At 33.9% G+C, this 19979-nt stretch overlaps 1 protein-coding gene and 2 pseudogenes across 1 annotated transcript; all 3 read right to left on the minus strand.

Annotated features, from left to right (window-relative positions):
* Positions 1–451: 451 nt before the first annotated feature.
* On the minus strand, positions 452–1388 carry LOC124993149 (olfactory receptor 5H8-like; annotated as a pseudogene).
* Positions 1389–9175: 7787 nt separating this feature from the next.
* On the minus strand, positions 9176–10122 carry LOC124993106 (olfactory receptor 183-like; annotated as a pseudogene).
* Positions 10123–18171: 8049 nt separating this feature from the next.
* On the minus strand, positions 18172–19140 carry LOC124993031 (olfactory receptor 186). The gene has a single exon (XM_047564542.1). The coding sequence runs from the start codon at positions 19096–19098 to the stop codon at positions 18172–18174; it is 927 nt and encodes a 308-aa protein (XP_047420498.1). The 5' UTR covers positions 19099–19140.
* Positions 19141–19979: the final 839 nt, after the last annotated feature.

A 19979-nucleotide genomic window follows, 5' to 3' on the forward strand; every position in this document is an offset into this window, starting at 1 on the left:
AAAAAATCAAACACAGCAAGAAAGTTCCTTCGAAGGCAGAAGAGACACAGAGGCAACTCACCTATTCCTTTTACCCAGAGAAGCACACTGAGCTAAGAACATCTTCTTACTGTTCATCCCTACTTTATGTGTTCTAATTCTCTCCTCATTTTTTCAGATTATATTCTGTTTTTCTCTGTGTAATATGTGAGTTGAATAGTTCTAAGAAACAAAAGTTACTTTTTTACATAAAAACTGGAATGAAAGACATTTTGATGGCTGGTGGATTTATGGAGATTTTCTCCTACTCTTCAAACACCAATCTGCCACCATTGTGGAATAACTGTGAGAAGAATTCATTAACATTCTAGAAAAACTATAATGACAAAAATCTTTCAACACTCCTGAAAACATCCACAATTTGACTCCATGAGTTTGTAACTGTTTTAATAAAAAAGAACAGTTATTAACATCAGATCTGAACCTTGTTTTTCAAGATTTTTGTTATTGAATCTATGACCTGCTTGTTTCTCAGGCTGTATATGACGGGGTTTAACACAGGAATTATGACAGTGTAAACTATAGAGAAGAACATGTCTTGATCATTTGTTTGTGAAGATGCAGGATGCACATACATGAAAAGAAGGGGGACATAGTATAAAGTCACAGAAAAAAGATGGGCTCCACAGGTGGAGAAGGCTTTTCTCATGCCCTTTTCTGACTTCTTTCTTAAAATTGTAGAGAGAACTAGTGTATAAGAAACCGAAAATAGTCACAATGCTGAATACTTGAACTGAACCAGAGAAAATGAAAAGCATTAGATAATTGATAGAAGGATCAGTACAAGAAATCTTCAACAATTGTATAACCTCACAGAAAAAGTGATGGACTATATTGGAATTGCAGAAGGTTAATCTGAATAAGAAGCTTTCATGAAGTAGTGAATGTAAAAAGCCACCTACAAATGACAAAACTAGTAGCCAAATGCACAGTCTATTGGTCATAATCACAGGATACAGTAAAGGTTGACATATAGCTACATAGCGATCATAAGCCATTGCTGCTAAGAGGAAACACTCTGTGGTTGCACTGCTTGCAAATGAGAAAAATTGTACCATGCATTCAGTGAGAGATATGTTGCTCTTTTCTAAGAAGTCGAGCAGCATCTTTGGGGTCACTGTGGATGATATCCAAGCATCCACAAAGGCTAAATGCCCGAGCAGAAAGTACATGGGGATGTGAAGGTGAGGATCCTTCCAGATAAGGGAAATCAGACCAAGGTTCCCCACCATGGTGATGAGGTAGATCACAAAGAATACCAGGAACAGGGTGATTTTCCACTCTCCTTGGTGTGGAAGTCCTGTGAGAACAAACTCCGTCAGCAATGTTGCATTTTCTTTTTTCATGTCCTCAGTGGATCTTGCCTGAAATGAAATGCAGTGAATATGAAAAACAAGCAAAAACATTCACAGAGGATTGTAAACAGAAAATTGAAGTAGAAGTCTGTAGGAAATTATAGCCCCAACACTCTAACACGTTGCCTCAGACACCGACTTTCTTAAGACTCCTAAAGTGCAAGAAGTAAAATTAAAAATAAATAAATGGGATGGCATCAAATTAAAATGCATCCTCACAGCAGAAGAAACAATCAGGGTATGAACCTCCAGAATGGGAGAAAACCTTTTCCTCCTGCTTCTCAGGGTATTAATATCCAGGACATACAAGAAGCCCAAAAACTTAATACCAAGGATTCAAATCACCCAGTCAGTAAATGGACAAGGGAATGGAATAGACCCTTCTCAAAAGAAGAAATATAAAGGGTCAACGAATGCATGAAAAAATGTTCAACAATTAGAGAAATGCAAATTAAAACTACACTGAGATTACATCTGACTCCAATCAGTATGGCAATTATCAAGAATACAAGCAGCAATGAATGTTGGTGTGGATGTGGGGGGAAAGGTACACTCATACATTGTTGATGGGGCTGCAAATTGGTGCGACCACTATGGAAAGCAGTATGGAGTTGCCTCAAAAAAATAGGAATGGAACCAAACATATGACCCACCTCTCCCACTCCTTAGTATACCTCCAAAGGATTTAAAATTATCAAAATATGTGCTGCAGCCACAGCAATATTTATAGCAGCACAATTCACAATAGCTAAGCTATGGAATTTAAGTTAGGTTCCACTTGAGAGATGAATGGATTTTAAAAATGTGCTCTATGTACACAATGGAGTATTACCTAACTATAAAGAAGAATGACATGATGGTATTTTCTGGTAAGTGGATAGAACTGGAGACTATCATGATAAGTGAAATAAACCAGTCTCAAAAAACCAAAGGTGAAATATTTTCTCTGACATATAGTTGCTAATCCAAATTAAGGTGTCTGAGAGGATGAGGGGATAAAAGGAAGAATAGAAGTAAGATCAGAGGAATAAACAAAGGGGAATGAAAGGAATGGAGGGCAGGATGGGATAGGGAAATTCAGCTGAATGAATCTGACCTTACTTTCCTATGTGCATATAAGAATATGCCACAGTGAGTCTCACCATCATGTACATCCACAAGATGCTAACTAAAAGTAAAAACTATAAGTAATTTGCAAAAATATCAATAAGGTAGAGGGAAGGGAATAGGGGAGGGATGGAAGGGAGGGAAAGGGGAAGGACTGGGGCCTAAATTAGAACAAATTGTATTCCATGCTTTTATACTTATGTCATTGTATATTCTATTGCTATGTATAACTAAAAAGAACCAATGGAAAAAAGGAAAACAATTACAAACTTTTAAGAATACCCTTTTCTTTCTGTATAGAAGAAAATCATTATTGAGATTGAAAAAGAGAAAAAACTTATAATTAGTTCATTTCAATAAATGTACATGAAGTAACAGTTTAAGAGATTAACAAAAGCCTTCTAAGTTTTTAAAAACATTTATTGGGCACATCGAATGCGGTTGGATATTCTGTGTCCTGGACATGGTTCAGGATCTAGAAAAAAAAATCTGTATCAATGGCCTTGATTATTCACAGAATTGAATGCCATCTGAAGCAATTTGAGCTTTGTTCCTCAGGCAATGAGTTTGTACTAGAATATTTTAAGATGTAGAATGAGGTCATAAAATATTTTCTAAATTCAATGTTTTGTTGTATACTAAGTGACCATACAAAAGAGTCCCTGGAGTCAGGAATACTAATTTGGAAGCTATTACTACTATCCAGGGAAAATCAAAGCAAATAACTCATCTCATTGAACTAGATAGGTATCTTGACAGAATATAGGTTATGAGACAGTACTGCAGACTGAGTTAGTGGTTCAAGAATCAGTTAAGAATCTATGCTTTAAAAATGCTACTCCGAGGGCTGGGGAGATAGCTTAGCTGGTAGAGTTCTTGCCTCGCAAGCACAAGGCCCTGAGTTCGATCCCCAGCACCGCAAAAAAAAAAAAAAAAAAAAAAAATGCTACTCCAATGATGCAAACATGGAAGTTATTGCCTAGTCCACATGTGACATGGCCTATGTAGTGATTAGAAGAATGAAGAACAGATTCAAAGTATTCAGGATGTAGACTCACAAGGACTCCATTACATATTAAAGTGTAGTCAGTGAAGGAGAGAGCAGTGAATTGGTATCTAAGCAGACAATCATAAAAAAAATGATAACTTAAGTTCTTGACAAATTCATGGAAAAAGCATCCTCTCAACTACCAGGTGAGATATACCTAGTGATACGGGTCCAATGTATATTACTTGAAGTAACATCTTGGTAGTTGGAGTCATAGTTATGGGTAAACTACTCATCAGAAAATGTACACAAATAAAAGGCAAAGGAGGAGAAAATGTATAGAGGAAGTTATATTAAAGAGGTTATAATGTGAATAGATGTCATTTATTAGATGGCCACATCCAAACCCCTTTCTACTACATGAATCTTTCTGGTGGGCAGATTCTATTTTACATCCAAGAAGCCCAAATGACCAGAAACCCACTTTACCATAACCTTTACCCCTAGCGTGAGATGACTCAGAATAGGTTTACCCAGTGATCCACATATGTATGATTTGGAATATGGAAAGAAGAAGAAGATACAGGGCAAAAGAGAATTTGGGCTGCAAAGGTAACAGTATCAAGACTCCAGCAAAAGCATCCTGCATCTACAGCAATGGCGATCTAAGTGCAAGTTTTGTCATCTGCAGTCTACACTGGCAAAAGTGAGATGTTCAATTCAGTAACCTGAATTGAAGGAGAGACAAAAGAGTGAACAGGAAAAAATAATGAGCAGATTGATCTGAGAAGTAAGGGAAATCTGGAAAGCTGGGAGTTATGGACATAAGGTATTGAAAGATAATCAAGAAAAAAAAAAGAATTGAGATAAAAACCACAATAAATAATCTAGTAGGAAAAGGAATTAACCGAGAAAATTAAGTGTGGGAATTAAGAAATTTTTAGCAAATTTAGTCAGAACACCTGTTGTTATGTGATAGAATTAAGTTCAGAGAATTATTTAAAGTGCATAGGAAGCAAGTAGAACAACAGTGAAGAAAATGAAGGAGCTCATTCTAAGTGATGGGAGAACAGTTGACATTTTCATTCTGCATGCAAATATATTTTCCTGTAGACCATTTCTGTAAAAGTTTTAAAAGAGAGAAGAGAGGAAGGAAAGAAGAGATTTTTTTGACAGATCAAGAAGAATGAGAATTTTGGGTGAGTGAAAAGAAAGAAGAGGAAGGAAGAAACCCAGCAGAAACTGTGATATATGTGCATAAGTGTAAAATCCCACAATTGTGTATACCCATAATGTGCCAATTAAAAAGAAAAAATTTTAAACTATCAATTTTATAAAGTCAAGGAGGGTAGAGGAAGTATCCAACAAAGGCTGAACATGAAATAAAGGGAAATGCTCAGAGATTTGTGTAAGAGCATTTGTTTTTTCTCTGGAATTTATTAAAAGTTGTCGACCGAGGGAAACTTGTCTTTTTAGTCTATTCAGAATGCAGTCTTTTTCCCATACAATTTGAGTACAAAAGAGAGATTTGATCTTAAGTGTTGCCAGAAAATTGGGTTTTTCATAAATATACTAGTATTATCAAATTTAAAAATTGCTTTATCTTTAAATATGAGCACAACATGAGAGTTATAATTTAATGATTAAAAATATTTAGTTAAATATTAGTAATGTGCCCAGAGAATAGGTTTTCAGTATTCTCACCACCAATAATTACAAACAAGTAACTCTATATGATTGAATGTGAACTTGCTTCACTTGGTCAATCACTTCACTACATACATGTGTATCAAAACATCATGTGGTAATAATCAAAAATACACAATAAAATTTTTAAAATTTCTTAATCTTTGTTGTTACAGTGAATGAAATAAAATTTCTCTAGAAATCCTGCTTCTTTAATTTAAGAGAATTTTGGTCCCTCACCATCATTTTTAGTAGAATATATAGTAATCAACTATAGGATCTGGGAAAAGGGAGTATAAATAAAAAGTACTAATAATTATCATATAAATGTGGTTTAATTTAGAGTGAAATACTCTCCATGTAATTCCTTTTCACTTGATAATTCAAAATGATCAAATTCAATTTTTGTGTGGGTATTTCTTAAATCACACATGCTGGAAAGAACCTTTCATCATATTTCCTGCTAAATACATATAAAGTATTCAAAAAAATATTGTCACATGCTGGTGACAGCATAGAACTAATATTTAAGTGGCACCCGGAACATTTTAATCAGAACACCTGATGAACTAAACCCTAAGGGTCATTTTATTAGAATTTTTAAAAATATTTCTTATAGAAGAATCAGTATGAATTGAATCTTTAAACCCCCACGTAAATTACTTGAAGTTATAGATCATGAAATAAAGTCATTATTTTTAGATTAGATAATAAACATGTCACTAGAGAAGAAATCAGTCTTACAGCATTTTCCCTTCTCCAAGAGTCAGCATAAATTTAAATGTGAGAGTTCACTGTTTTCCATTTTTGACCCAGCATTTTGTTATCTTTCAACTACAATCCAAATTGTTACAAGTTACCCAGATTTTTACCTTTCCTATAAAGAATTTTAAAACTACAGAAAACATTTCAGTCTTACCAAGTAAATTCACAGACTGTGAAGGTTCTTTAAAAGTATTAAGTTTTGTAAAGCAGGAAAAAAAAAAAGATGATAGCAGAAAATAGAAAATAATGAGCTTAACAATTCTTTGCCTAATTATCCATTTCAGAGGTTTAATTTTGCAGCCTCAATAAAATTCCACTTATATAGGTTTACTTGCACACAAGAGTCAACTAGTTATACAACTCTGTGATTTTTTTTTTCACAAGTGAAAAGAGTGATAATCTTTAAGTCCCTTAAGACTACCAAAGAGTTCCCTATAGGACCAGTGAAGTTCTACTGAGCACTGTGGATTTGAGTATGTATGAGAAGTTCAGTTAGCTCCACAGGCATAAGAATGCTGTAACCATAAACAGCAGTCATTGTAAACAGTTCTAATTTTAATTTAAAAACTGCACTTTAATTTTATATTTTACCTGACAGAGGACACTTAAAACATGTTTATGGAAACTACAGTTTATTTATTTAAAAAAAAGTACCATTCTGAGTGTTTTGATTAGTATGTTTCAGTCTGAACTCACCAGAACATCATTTTAACAGAGCAAGAATTGGATTCCCTTAGGAGCCAACCTCAAATAAAGTGATCCTACTCATGCAAATTGCAGTTTAAATTCCAGTCACATGCTTAGCTTCCCCCGCTTTAATCTGAAATTTATTAGGCAATTGTTAGAATGAGCAACTAAGGAAAACAAAAGATAAGTACCTCAACTGGATTTGACCCACATCTTACTTTCCAAACAGCAATGACAATGAATTTCATGGAAATATTTTTAAAATGTGCATTTGTTTCAGAAGATCTGGGTTGGTGCTCTGGAGACTTTATTTCTAATAAGCTGATGGCAGTGGATGCTTTTTAATTATATGGCCTTCATCATTTTAGGACCTAGATTATGAGAGGGACTTGATCATTAGACAAACCCAAAACTGTAAATTGGTTGATCTGCAAAGGGAGAAGTCAGAAAGAGGCAGGTGGTGCCGGGGAAGTCAGCATCCATCAGATCTTCAATGGCCTGGGAAGCTAGACCATGTTCTTGGTTCTTTCCCCAATTTTAAAGGAAAGCAATTCATGGATTATAAGCATGGTAGTCCCTAAATGTACTGAATTATAAAAATTTTGCTTCATTAATTATTTTAAAATAATAATCTTCTAAATGTGATCTCAAACTTACAGTATTGGCATCACTGAATTGGATAATAGATTAAGCTAGTTTATCTGTTTTCACAAGTTCTCCAGGTGATTCTAATGGCCAATGATTTGTGCAAACCATATTTTTAAAAGAATCCTAAAAATGCCTGTACCAGAGAGACTTTGACAGATAGCTAGTACACATGCTAAATGAAATTGTCTTTGCTAATCTAAAATCCAAACTTTGAAAGACCCTGTTCTAGTTTTTCTGACAAATCATTGTTCCTACCTAAATTCTAATTAGGTTGTTTCCTAGAACTAAGGATAATTTTTTCAGTGGTATTCTGAACACAAAAATGCATTAAAATGCATGTATAAGCCTATAAAGAGAGCATAACTATGAATTATTTAATTTCCCCAATAAGGAAATAATTTACTTTCATAATAAAATTTCTATTTCCTTACTAGTATTTCCATGGAGTTGTTTCAATGCAACATGAGCAGTGCTCCAGACCACTGGGTCCAGTAACTAGGCATATCATTCTTTACAACTAAGTATTCATTAAAAAATACACATGGGTTTCATAGTTTCCTTTTGAAGCAATCAAAAATTCCATATTCAAAATTTGGGCTTTGCAAAGTACACATTTTATCCCTTTCCAAAAACCTCTAGAATGACAAAAATGATGTGTATGAAAAATGTATAGGGATAAATTAATAACACAAGTGAGAAAGGGATCATCAAATGGTGTTAACATTTTCATAAGTTTCCAAATTTAAAGTACTGAAATTAATTATAAAGGATAAACTAGAGCACAAGAATCCATAGACCATGGAAGTATAAGAGAAAGCTGCTGAGGAAGTCAGAATTACTGGGGGACCCAAATGCCTATTCTATACTCACACAAACTAAGGTGAGACTTGATGACAGGTTGCATAACCTGCCTATGCATTCATAGCTTGTTGTTTGCCTCTCATTCAAGGAAAAGTCCAATTAGAGAAACAGATCTTTAAAATGAAAGAGGCACAAACCAGCTATTCTTTGGGTCATAAAAATGAAAAATCCACTTGGTATTTGGTTTTTTGGGATTCGTTTATTTCACTTAGCATATTTGCAAATGCCACAATATTATTCTTCTTTATGACTGAATAATATTCCATTCTGTATATATACCACAGTTTCTTTATCCATTCATCTGTTGAAGGGCATCTAGGTTGGTTCCACAATTTAGCTATTGTGAGTACGGGGGTTGGGAGTGAGAGAAGAAAGAAGGAACTTTATGTAGAAGGAAATGGGAAGGAGGGAGGTATGAAAAATCATGGAATGAGACAGACATCATTATCCTATGTACATGAATGATTACACAAATGGTATAAATCTACATCATGTATAACCATAGAAACGAAATGATGTACCCCATTTGTGCACAATGAATCAAAATGCAGTCTATAAAAAATTTTTAAAAATAAATAAATAATTTTTTAAAAATTAAAAAATGAGCCAGAACCCATGTAATTGTGAGAATGTGTTCAACCAAACACAAACGTGCCAACCACCCTGAAAGAAATGTGATGAGTCTCTAGTTTATACCCCTGTATTAGTATCAAAGACATCATAATCACATCCTCCTTAGACAATGCGATCTTTTCCATTTATAAAGTGACATTAAAGAACACACAAGCCTATAAAATGTTTTCATTTGCTTTATTCTTTATCATAGTTTGACCTGAGCACTTAACTAAATACCTTATATATTGTTAAAGGACATAAACAAATATTTAAAAGAGGTTTCTAGATACTAAAGACTAAGTCATTTAAAAAATAAGACATTTGTAACTGTAAAAACTATGTAACATGAAACTAATAATACCCAAATATCTTTCAAGAGTTTGCCACTGTTTTGGTACAAGGAAAATGCACTCTAGTATACGATCTAAACATTTCCCTTTAATGTTTTTGTCAGTGCATCTATGACTTGCTTGTTTCTCAGGCTATAGATAATGGGATTTAACACAGGGATTATAACCATGTAAAATAGAGAGAATATCATATCCTGATCATTTGCTTGTGAAGATACAGGATGCACGTACATGAAGAGAAGGGGGACATAGTATAAGTCACCGAAAAGAGATGGGCTCCACAGGTGGAGAAGGCTTTTCTTACACCCTTCTCAGACTTGTTTTTTATAATTGTAAAGAGAACTAGTGTATAAGAGACAAAAATAGCCACAGTGCTGAAAACCTGAATTGAATCAGAGAAAATAAAAATTAAAAGGTAGTTAATAGAAGGATCAGTATAGGAAATCTTTAACAATGCTACAATGTCACAGTAAAAGTGATGTATTATGTTAGAATTACAGAAGGTCAATTTGAATAAAAACCTTTCATGAAGTATGGCATGAAGAAAGCCACCTGCAAATGATAAAACTACTAGATGTTTACACAGGCTATTGGTCATAATCACTGGATAATGTAAAGGGTGGCATATGGCTGCATAGCGATCATAAGCCATTGCTGCCAGGAGAAAACATTCTGTGGTTACACTGACTGCAAAGGAAAAAAATTGAATCTTGCATTCAGTGAGAGATATCATCTTGCTCTTGACTAATAAATTCACCAGCATATTTGGGGTCACTGTGGATGATATCCAAGCATCCACAAAGGCTAAATTACCAAGGAAAAAGTACATGGGGATGTGAAGGTGAGGGTCATTCCAGATCAGAGAAATCAGACCAAGATTTCCCACCATGGTGATGAGGTAGATCCCAAAGAAAACCAGGAACAGTGGGATTTGCCACTCTGGGTGATGAGGGAGTCCTGTGAGAACAAACTCTGTCAGCAAAGTTGCATTTTGCTTTTCCATGTCCTCATTGGATGACTCCTGAAATGAAATGCGATCAATGCAAAGGAATATACAGTAAGCATTTAGAAAGTAAAAGTATTAGAAGAAAACTAAAAACAAAACCATATACTTACAAGCATCTACTTTATATGCGCTTTTTACACGCTAATCCATGGAAATTGTGTGGAGAGAACTTTAGGAATAAGAATATGCAATAATTTCAGTTCATTAAATATCCAGAAATAAACAGATTTAGGAAAAAAGAAAGTCATTCCAAGCATATGCTATATTTATGTACATAATAATGAGGGTGTTGGATAAATCCTGAGTCTGACACATGTGTGAAGGTTTGAGGAAACTGATCTTTCCAAATGCAGTACTATAAAATGACCTCAAAGACATGAAGAAAAACATAAACTTTATTTAGCCAGTGATAGGCATGCATTGAAAACTTTTAAGATACATAGAGGTCTATAAATTCTCTTTTAAATAGTTATTCTGATAGAAAATAGCCTGAAACAGAGGTAGCAGGATTCAGTTATACCAATCAGGAAGTTTCTTCTATTGTTCAGTGATCCAAAATCAGATTACTTAACTAAAGTAAAAAACTTTACCACAAAAATATGGAATATGAGAGATTACTGTGGAAATGGACTCCATAGTTCAAGAATGAGATCTAGGACTGCTTATTTTGTAAAATGCTATTCAGGTGCTCCACAATCTTGGAAAGTGATTTGCCCATAGACTTTAAGAGTGATGAGGGGGAAGAGAAATTTAAGAGTTCAGAATATACAGTTAATTGGACTGCGAGACATTAGATGGGAGGACAATTGTCAGTGAAAGATAGCATAGTCACATGGTGACTTAAAATGAGACTGAGAACTCAGATTCTTAGCTATTTGGAAGTAATATCCTCTAAAAATACAAGCGATATGTAATTAGTAGTAGTACATCTCTCTTATTAGACAAAAACGGCATAGGAATCATTGAAAGTCCTATGCTTTGAAGAGTGTGTCATATGTAAAAGAGGAATAGAGAGGAAATAAACATATATTTAACAGGTTAAAAGTGTGCATGTACCATTTATAGATATTCAATAGCTGATCTTTTCTACCATATAAATCTTGATGATGAACAAAGACTACTAGCCCTCTATAGCTAGAAACTCACAATCTATCCTTATTGCACCTAGAGTGAGTGCACTAAACCTAGATTTGGTCAGTAAAACCAACCCACCATACATTTGGAATTTGGAGAATAGTAAAAGGAAGAGGGGTCAGAGAGAATATTGGAACTGCAGTCAAGGCAGAAATATTAAGACTCCAGTAAATGTGTCCCACACTCAACAAAGGAATTAATAGCATTAGCTATAACAATAGACAGTTATACAGAAGTAACAGCAGACTTCATTGAACCAGTGTTGGGAAACAATTTTGACTGCTGTTTCTGTTCATGCCCATTTTTACAGATTATTTCTCCAATCTCTCTAGCCTTTCTATGATGGAGAGTCAATATCCATTCTATAAATTCAATTCCTGTTATAAGCAAGAGTCTGATTCAAACAAAAAGATGTAAGGGAGAGACTAGAAAAAAATGTTCTGAGCAGAGTGATCAGAAAAACAGGAGGAAAACTGGAAAGCTGAGTGACATGGCTTGGACATAAAAGAGAGAAGATGAGCAAATGTTCTAGTAGGACAGTGAATCAACAGAGATCCCTGACCATGGAAATAAGAGATTTGTGGTGGCTTTAGTGAGGGCATTGTCCAGTTGGGTATAGATTAAGGTCAGAGAGTAACCAAAACTGGATGCAAAACAATTGGCACTAGAGGGAGGACTCCAAGTGTCATGAGGAACAGTTGTCACATGTCTACTGCCATGGACAAATGCAAAACATTTATATTGTAGAATTTTCAGTGAAAGTATTTCATAATAAGGAGAAGAAAAGGCAGGATGAGGAGAAAAGGGAAAAGATATATTTTAAAAATTGAGTTTTATAAAGAAAAATGAAAATGAAAAGTACATGCATGGGTAAGTGTGTGAAATATGAGCCAAAGAAGAGAAATAAAGAAGTATAAGAGAAAGGCTGAGTAAGAATTAAAGGGAAAGAGTCAGAGCCTTGAGGGAAATAAACATTTTAACTTTAACCTCATTAAAAGTTGCAAATTCTTTACTGCTACAATTCAGTTTAATTTCCTATGAAATTTGTGTATGAAAGAAAGATCTGATATTTAAATTTACATACAAAATTTGTGTTGCTTATAAATACACTAACACTGCCTAAGAGTTCTTTTCTTACTTAAAAGTTGCTTTATCTTTGTTATTGTAGTGATTAGACGTGATTTACACTAGAAGTTTTGTTGGTTTTGATAACACAAAAATCAAAATAACTGCCAGGTCAGGCATAGTGGCCCATGCCTTTAATGCCCAAGGATCAGGATGTTGAGGCAATCCCAGCAACTCAGCATTCTGAAGCAGAGGGATCACAAGTTCAAAGTCAACTTCAGCAACTTTGCGAGGCCCTAAGTAACTCAGCAAGACCCTGTCTCAAAATAAAAAAGAGATAGGGATGCGGCTCAATGATTAAGCACATTCCTGGGTTTAGTCCCTGTTACAAAATTTAAAAAAAAAAAAATTTAAAAGACTGTTGGGTGGTCAAAGACAGGCAAATATTGTTTTCTAGCTTTAGATATTTCTGGACGGAAGGTGGGTTGCATCACAGAAACCATGATGGGAACTGAATGTGTCAAGGGGAAAATTTTCCCAATACCCTGTAAAGCTTTAAAAATATCAGAGTAGCCATGTTGTCTCTGATCTGGACATTTCCAAGGACCTACAAAATTTATGATGATCCTAATTTGTGTCAGTTACCAAATAGCTGAACTTACTTAATCTTTATATTTTGAGGAATGTTTCAGCTACATGTACCCTATCACATTTTAATGTTATGTAAGACCGTGTCTATCTCCAGTGGAATACTGGCTTGGGTTTTTTTTTTTTACTGATCCTGCATCATGCAATTAGGAAATCCACTGTGTCTGAATAAAATGGTGTTTACTTATATTTTAACCTAGTTTGTAATTTTCTTGGCTAGCAGCATTACTTGAGAGCACTTTCATCTCTAACAATCATCTTTCAATAGATAATTTAGAGTCAAGGTTTTAAGCTGAAACAGGTTGTATGAAAAACCAACACTAATAATTCAGTGGTCAGTGTATTCTGATTTGGGATGGACATCATTCCATGTAATCTCAAATCACAAAATAATTGGAAATTCTCAAATTCTGCTTGTGTGTGGATATACTTTTTAAGTCATAAATACTGGAGAGAGCACATTTTATGCATATTTTCTGATTTTATAAATGTACATATATAAGATACATAATTTATGTATGTATGTGCATATGTATATTCAATAAAAATATTTTGGAAATGAGTGAAAGAACAGAGGAGCTAATGCTTGACATCTTGAATTTTTTAATCAGACTATGTATTTCCTTAAGGAATGAATCTTTTTGTCAAAATCAACCAAGACTTGTAAAGAAAAATTATGATTGAATCTTTAAACCCAGTTTCAAATTATTGCTCTGATCCACCAAAATATCTTTTAAAGTCTTTATAGTTAGGTTAACAAGGTAATCAAACAGCATTAAAAGGAACAAATCAGTCATTCAGCTGGCTCTTTTGCTTATCCAGACTTAAGTCATGAAAATAGAGTACACAGATAATTCACTAATAGTTCTCCATTTTCACTTATCTTTTGGGTATTTTGTAAACTCAAACATATATTAATATAAATTAACAAAATTTTTAACTTTTCATATAAAGAATAATGACTGTTACAGAAATCATTTCTGTCTTACCCATGCCTTGAATGAAATTGTGGAGATCCATTAAAGTTTAGGCTCTGTAAAGTAAGAAAAACAGAAAAAATACAATTGCAATACAAAAACAACAAAAATACAGGTAGCAATTCTTGGCACACCAGTTCATCTTTAAGGTTTAATTTCCCAAATTGAGCAACACTGTGTATATAAATTTGTATTTTAAGAAAGAATCAACCAATTGCACAACTATGTGCTTTTGGCTAAAGAGGAAGGAGTGGGAACTAAATTCCCAAGAAAACCTGAGGATTCCCATTAGGACACAGTGAATCTTTCCTATTGGGCATTGTGTATTTGGACATTCTACAGAGAAGCTAAACTGTTCCTCAGGGTATTACAGATTGGGATCATAAACATTAAGGCACTATAGAGAGTTTTAGCTCTAACAATGGGTATCATACTGTTTGCCACCACAGTGCACTTCGGACATGTTAAGATAAAGTTTAGTTTATATAAAAATGTACCATTCTGAGTGTCTTGATTTGTGTGGTTTTATATGAGCTCATGAAAATGTGATTTTATTATGGCCAAAGAACTAGATTCTACTCAGGATTAGGCAAATAATAAAGTTGTCATTATGAAAACTAGCTCATTTTCACATGTACTTTACCCCACTAGTATAAGCCTGAATCTAATGAGACATTTCACTAGGCTAAGGTCAGAGATAGGAGCAAATGAAGGGAAAAGACAAAGAGGCCTCTATGGGAGGTAGTATACAACTCCTCTTCCCAAACTTTAATGCCTGTAAATTTCATGGAGACCTTGCTAAAATGCAGATTCTTTTCAGTAGTTAGGGACTGGAATTCAGGAGTCTTTATTTCTTACACAGTGATGCCTGTGGACATTTGGAACAGGCAGGTGATTAATTGAGGTTTTTTATCATTGGAGAAACTAAAAATTGTAAATGTGATTGTCCCATAAAATATGAAGCAGGGAGGAGTCAGACATGGCCCTGGGAGACAGTACAATAAGATTACACAGAACTTAGACTATGATAGGGGTTTTGCTGTTTATCCTAATTTAGAGAAAAACTTTTGAGGAATTTTTACAGAGTCACATGCCCAGATTTTCCCTTTGAATATTAACAGAACTTAACAAATATTAATTCAGGAAAATAACCATAATTGAATTGCAGATTTTAGATTTTATATCTGAATGGTGCATGTAAATAGCTACACAGTAAATTCATATTGTTGTTTTAACTTAACCTTCATGCATAAGTGAAAGAAGAAAGGGTATATTTTGGGAAAGACTCATTAATTATTTGAATTTAATTCCTTAGAATTTTGCCAGTGAAAAGGAAAACACATAGAAAAAGAAATTATATATATATATATATATGTTATTATATATTATAATATATATATACATAATATATAAATGGATTCACTGACTATTCTGCAGACAGGTGGAGTAACAATTTGATGTGCTTGGTTAGGTAGTGATTATCCTAACCATACTTAACGTGACTTGCCCAGTAGGTGGATGCTGATACATAACGGGGGCAAGGAGTGAGGGAAGAATGGAGGAACTTTGGATTGGGCAGAGGGCAATGAGGGGAGGGAAGAGGATGGGGAGTGGGAAAGATGGTAGAATGAGACAGAAATCATTACCCTATGGACATGTATGATTACATGAATGGTGTAACTGCACATCATGTACAACCAGACAAATGAAAAGTTGTACTCCATTTGTGTACAATGAATCAAAATGCATTCCACTGTCATGTATAACTAAATAGAATGAATTTTTTAAAAGCATGTAATTATTTCTTAACTCTGTTGCCTATTTTTCACTAAAAAGTTCAGGGATAATCTTTTGAACTGCATTCAATTTAATAAATAACTAGATAAATTGTGATATCACATTAGTTTTAATTTGCATGTTCCAGATGTGTAATGATGTCAAGCAGGTTTTCATGTCCTTATTTCACATGAATACATACTTCAGGGAGTTTTCCCTTTGCAACTTTGTCCATTTTTAATTGGTTTATTTGATTTGTTTTTATATGTTGAGAGCCTGTCATGTATGAAATACATACAAATCTTTTATCAGATATGTGATTGGAAAATATTTGGTACATTGATTATCTTTTCCTTGTATAAGATATTATACAAGACCATTGTACCAATGCCTTTGTGCAGATTGACCCAGGGAACAAGAAGTAAAATCTATTCTCCTTCAAGGTAAGTTGGAAAAATTTTTATGAACAGCACTGTCAGCTGTATTATATGTGCTTCTTCAGTCATTTTGAGTGGAACAACACTATTTTCATACAAAGAATAACATTTGAGGTAGACCCTAGGAAAGAATACCATTTCAATTGCAAATTAGTTAGGGAGGTATTGAAATAACAAGGAATCCTCTCTGGAGATAATTGTATAAACAAAGCATAGAGTAGAGAAAGTACAGTTTGTCCAGAGGTTTTCAGTAACACATTTTGGCTATAACATAGATTGCCTTAGAATTTTAGAGAAAGTGATTCTAGAGTTATGACAAGGTTGTTTTGGAGAAGACATCACATAATTCAGGGTGAGCAAACAAGTTAAAAAAATACTGTGCATACATGTAATCTGTACATTCACAAGAGGAAATATACATACCTATATATTTATAATCATATATATTCATTGAGATCTAAATTTATATACCACATATATATATATATAATCTACTAGCAAGGCATTTACTAAAAGTTGTTGAAGAAGTATATAATCTTATGTATAGTAGGAATCATCTGGCTGCAACATTTGGAAATAGGTATAGGATGAAACATTAGGGAAATAAGGTATAAGCTGAATGGAGGAGGTAAGTAAATGGAATTTTGCAAAACACACAGATGAGTAGTTTTTAAAGTGAGATCCTGATTGGTATCAGTAGGAACGTGTATGGAATTTCAATATTAAGAGGAATGACAGGGTGACTCAAGAGGCTGAGGCAGGAGGATCAAAAGTTCAAAGCCAGCCTCAGCAATTTAGTAAGACCCTGTCTAAAAACAAAACAAAAAGGCTTGGGATGTGGCCCAATGGTTAAGTTCTGCTGGGTTTAATTCCTGGTTCAACAAAAAGAGAACAGACAGGGGCAGAAATGCAGATGGCTCACTCACACTCATTGTAAAGAGTATGGATTATGAGGAAAGCTAACAATTAAGGACCTTTCAGGCCCTTAAATATTCAAACTAACTCATTTTCATGTCTTTTCCAGGTACACTCTAGGCACTATCACATTATATCTTCTGAACACTATTTGGTCTTTGGTAATACACATTTAAAGTCACTGGTTTTTGGTAATGCACGTTAATAATTTTGAGATGTTTCTGAGTTCCTTTTCTTGTTTACATTAATTTTTTGTTTTTAATTTCCAGAAGACTGAGACAATTTCCTTCACATTCTAACACTTTTCATCTCTACTCCACACTAACTTTATTCTTCAATCTCATGTTAGCTTTCTGAATTAGCGAAGCTTTTCACATTGCGTGGTGTCATACAAATCAAGCTGCAGAATGCCTTTAGAGACATCACAAACTAAGATGGACAACTCACCTCTTCTTATTACTCATAAAACAGACTGAGGTAAGAGCACCATTTTAGAATTTCGTTCTGTCTTCACTGTCAAACTTTTTTAATAATTACAATCCAATTTCTGTTTATTTCTCCATGAGATATGTTTGTTGACTTTCTCCAAGTTTAAGATCAACTAATTCTCAATAAACCAAAGAAAAGGAATTTTCTTGGACTAGTAGATTTTCTGGGATTTTTCATCTGCTTAACACAGAGCTGACAACAAAATAGAGTAGTGGTGATATGAATCACCAACCTATACAACACTGCTGATTGTATTATATATCCTACTTAAGTTATTTAGAAATAAATTATACTATTTTAGTACTTAATGAATTAATAAAGTCACATTAAAGAACACATAAGTAAGTAAAATATTTTCATTTATTTTATGATTTAATTATTTTATGGCATGTATATTTGATAAAATTCTTTTAATATTTTCAAATTAAAATATCACTATTTTAAGGATTTTATTAGGTATATCGCCTTGTCACTAAAATACTTAAGGGGTTGATTTAATCAGAGTAAAATAAAAGCTAGACAATTTAATTACAAAGAGCTTGAAACATTTTCCCAAACAAAGACATATCCAACTGGAAAAATTCTATGAGTTTCACTCTAAAAGAGATATATTGCTATAAGTTCTAAATCTTTTTCTTCAGTATTTTTGTCAGTGAATCTATGACTTGCTTATTTCTCAGGCTGTAGATAATTGGATTTAACACTGGAATTATGACTGTGTAAAATAAAGAGTCCATCATACCATCATCTGCTTGTTGAGATGCAGGGAGAACATACATGAAGAGAAGAGGACCATAGTATAAAGACACAGATAAAAGGTGGGCTCCACAGGTGGAGAAGGCTTTCCTTATGCCTTTGACAGACTTCTTTTTTAAAATTGTAAAGAGAACTAGTGTATAAGAAACCAGAACAATCACAATGGTGAATACTTGAATTGAACCAGACAAAATAAATACCATTAGAAAATTAATAGAAGGGTCAGTACAGGAAATCTTAAACAATGGTATAATGTCACAGTAAAAGTGATGTATTATGTTGGAATTACAAAAGGTTAATCTGAATAAAAAACCTTCATGAATTAAGGAATGAAAAAAGCCACCTACAAATGATAACACTAATAGTCGGATGCATAGTCTATTGGTCATAATTACTGGATAAAGTAATGGTTTGCATATTGCTACATAGCGATCATAAGCCATTGTTCCTAACAGAAAGCATTCTGTAGTTCCACCAAATGCAAAGGCAAAAAATTGTATCATGCATTCAGAAAGCGATATTGATTTGCTCTTAGATAACAAATTGACCAACATATTGGGGGTCACGGTGGATGATATCCAAGCATCTACAAAGGCTAAACTCCCAAGGAACAAGTACATGGGGATGTGAAGGTGAGGGTCATTCCAGATGAGAGCAATCAGACCAAGATTTCCCACAATGGTGATAAGGTAGATCATCAAGAACAGCAAGAACAAGGGGACCTGCAGTCCTTGCCGATCTGTAAGTCCTGTGAGAACAAACTCTCTCAGCAATGTTCCATTTTCCTTTTCCATGTCCTCCCTAGATGTTCCCTGAAATGAAATGAAATAAATGTGAAGAAAAAAATCACTAGGATTTTAAAGTGTACATTGGCAAGACAGAGTTGATTAAACTGTAACTGTACTTTTATCAAAACAACCTTTTAATTTTCTTTCATATTATTCTAACTGATGGAAACTATTTGGAGGAATTAAGAATAGAAATAAATACCTTTAATTATAAAAATGTGATGAAATAATCTACTCTTTGAAAATGTTCCCCAAATGATTAAAATGCACATAAAATGATCAGTCTGTGTGTGATCTGACACTGGGAGTGATGTAGAGAATAAATAGATTCTAAAGATTTCAGAAAGTAGTCACTAGGACTTAGTCACATATTCAGTGTGAAAATAGTATTTGTGAAGGAGAGGGAAGTCACTTAATGACTATGCAATGATTATGCAAGATTGACATTGAGAGCTCAGATTCATTGACAAGTTTTAAGTGTGAACATTCTCTCGATACCCAGGTAAGAGGTACTTCATGACATGATTTTACTAGTGTAATACAAATAATGACTTTGAAGTCATTGAGATAGGTGAGGAAATTAGTTATAGATTATTTGTCCGTCAAAGAATACACAAACAGTAAGAAAAGGAAGAGCAAGTAAAAAGCTTGAGAAAAAAAGGTCATAAAGGTCATGGATGCCATTTATTAGACAGTCAACACTTAATCCCCTTTTCTATGATATTATTCCTAGAGATAGTACATTTGACCTAGGTTTGTTCACGCAAATCCACCCAACCCAGATTTGGCTATGGAGAATTGTAGACATACATGAACAAAAGCCAATTTTAGTGATAAAGGCATCTCAGACAAAAAAAAAAAATATATATATATCAAAACTCAAAACT

This window comes from Sciurus carolinensis, chromosome 9 (assembly GCF_902686445.1).
Source record: "Sciurus carolinensis chromosome 9, mSciCar1.2, whole genome shotgun sequence".
Taxonomy (NCBI): domain Eukaryota; kingdom Metazoa; phylum Chordata; class Mammalia; order Rodentia; family Sciuridae; genus Sciurus; species Sciurus carolinensis.

What these genes read in the sequence shown, in the direction of transcription:
- LOC124993031 (XM_047564542.1), bottom strand. Translation starts at nt 19,098, where the DNA reads ATGGAAAAGGAAAATGGAACATTGCTGAGAGAGTTTGTTCTCACAGGA.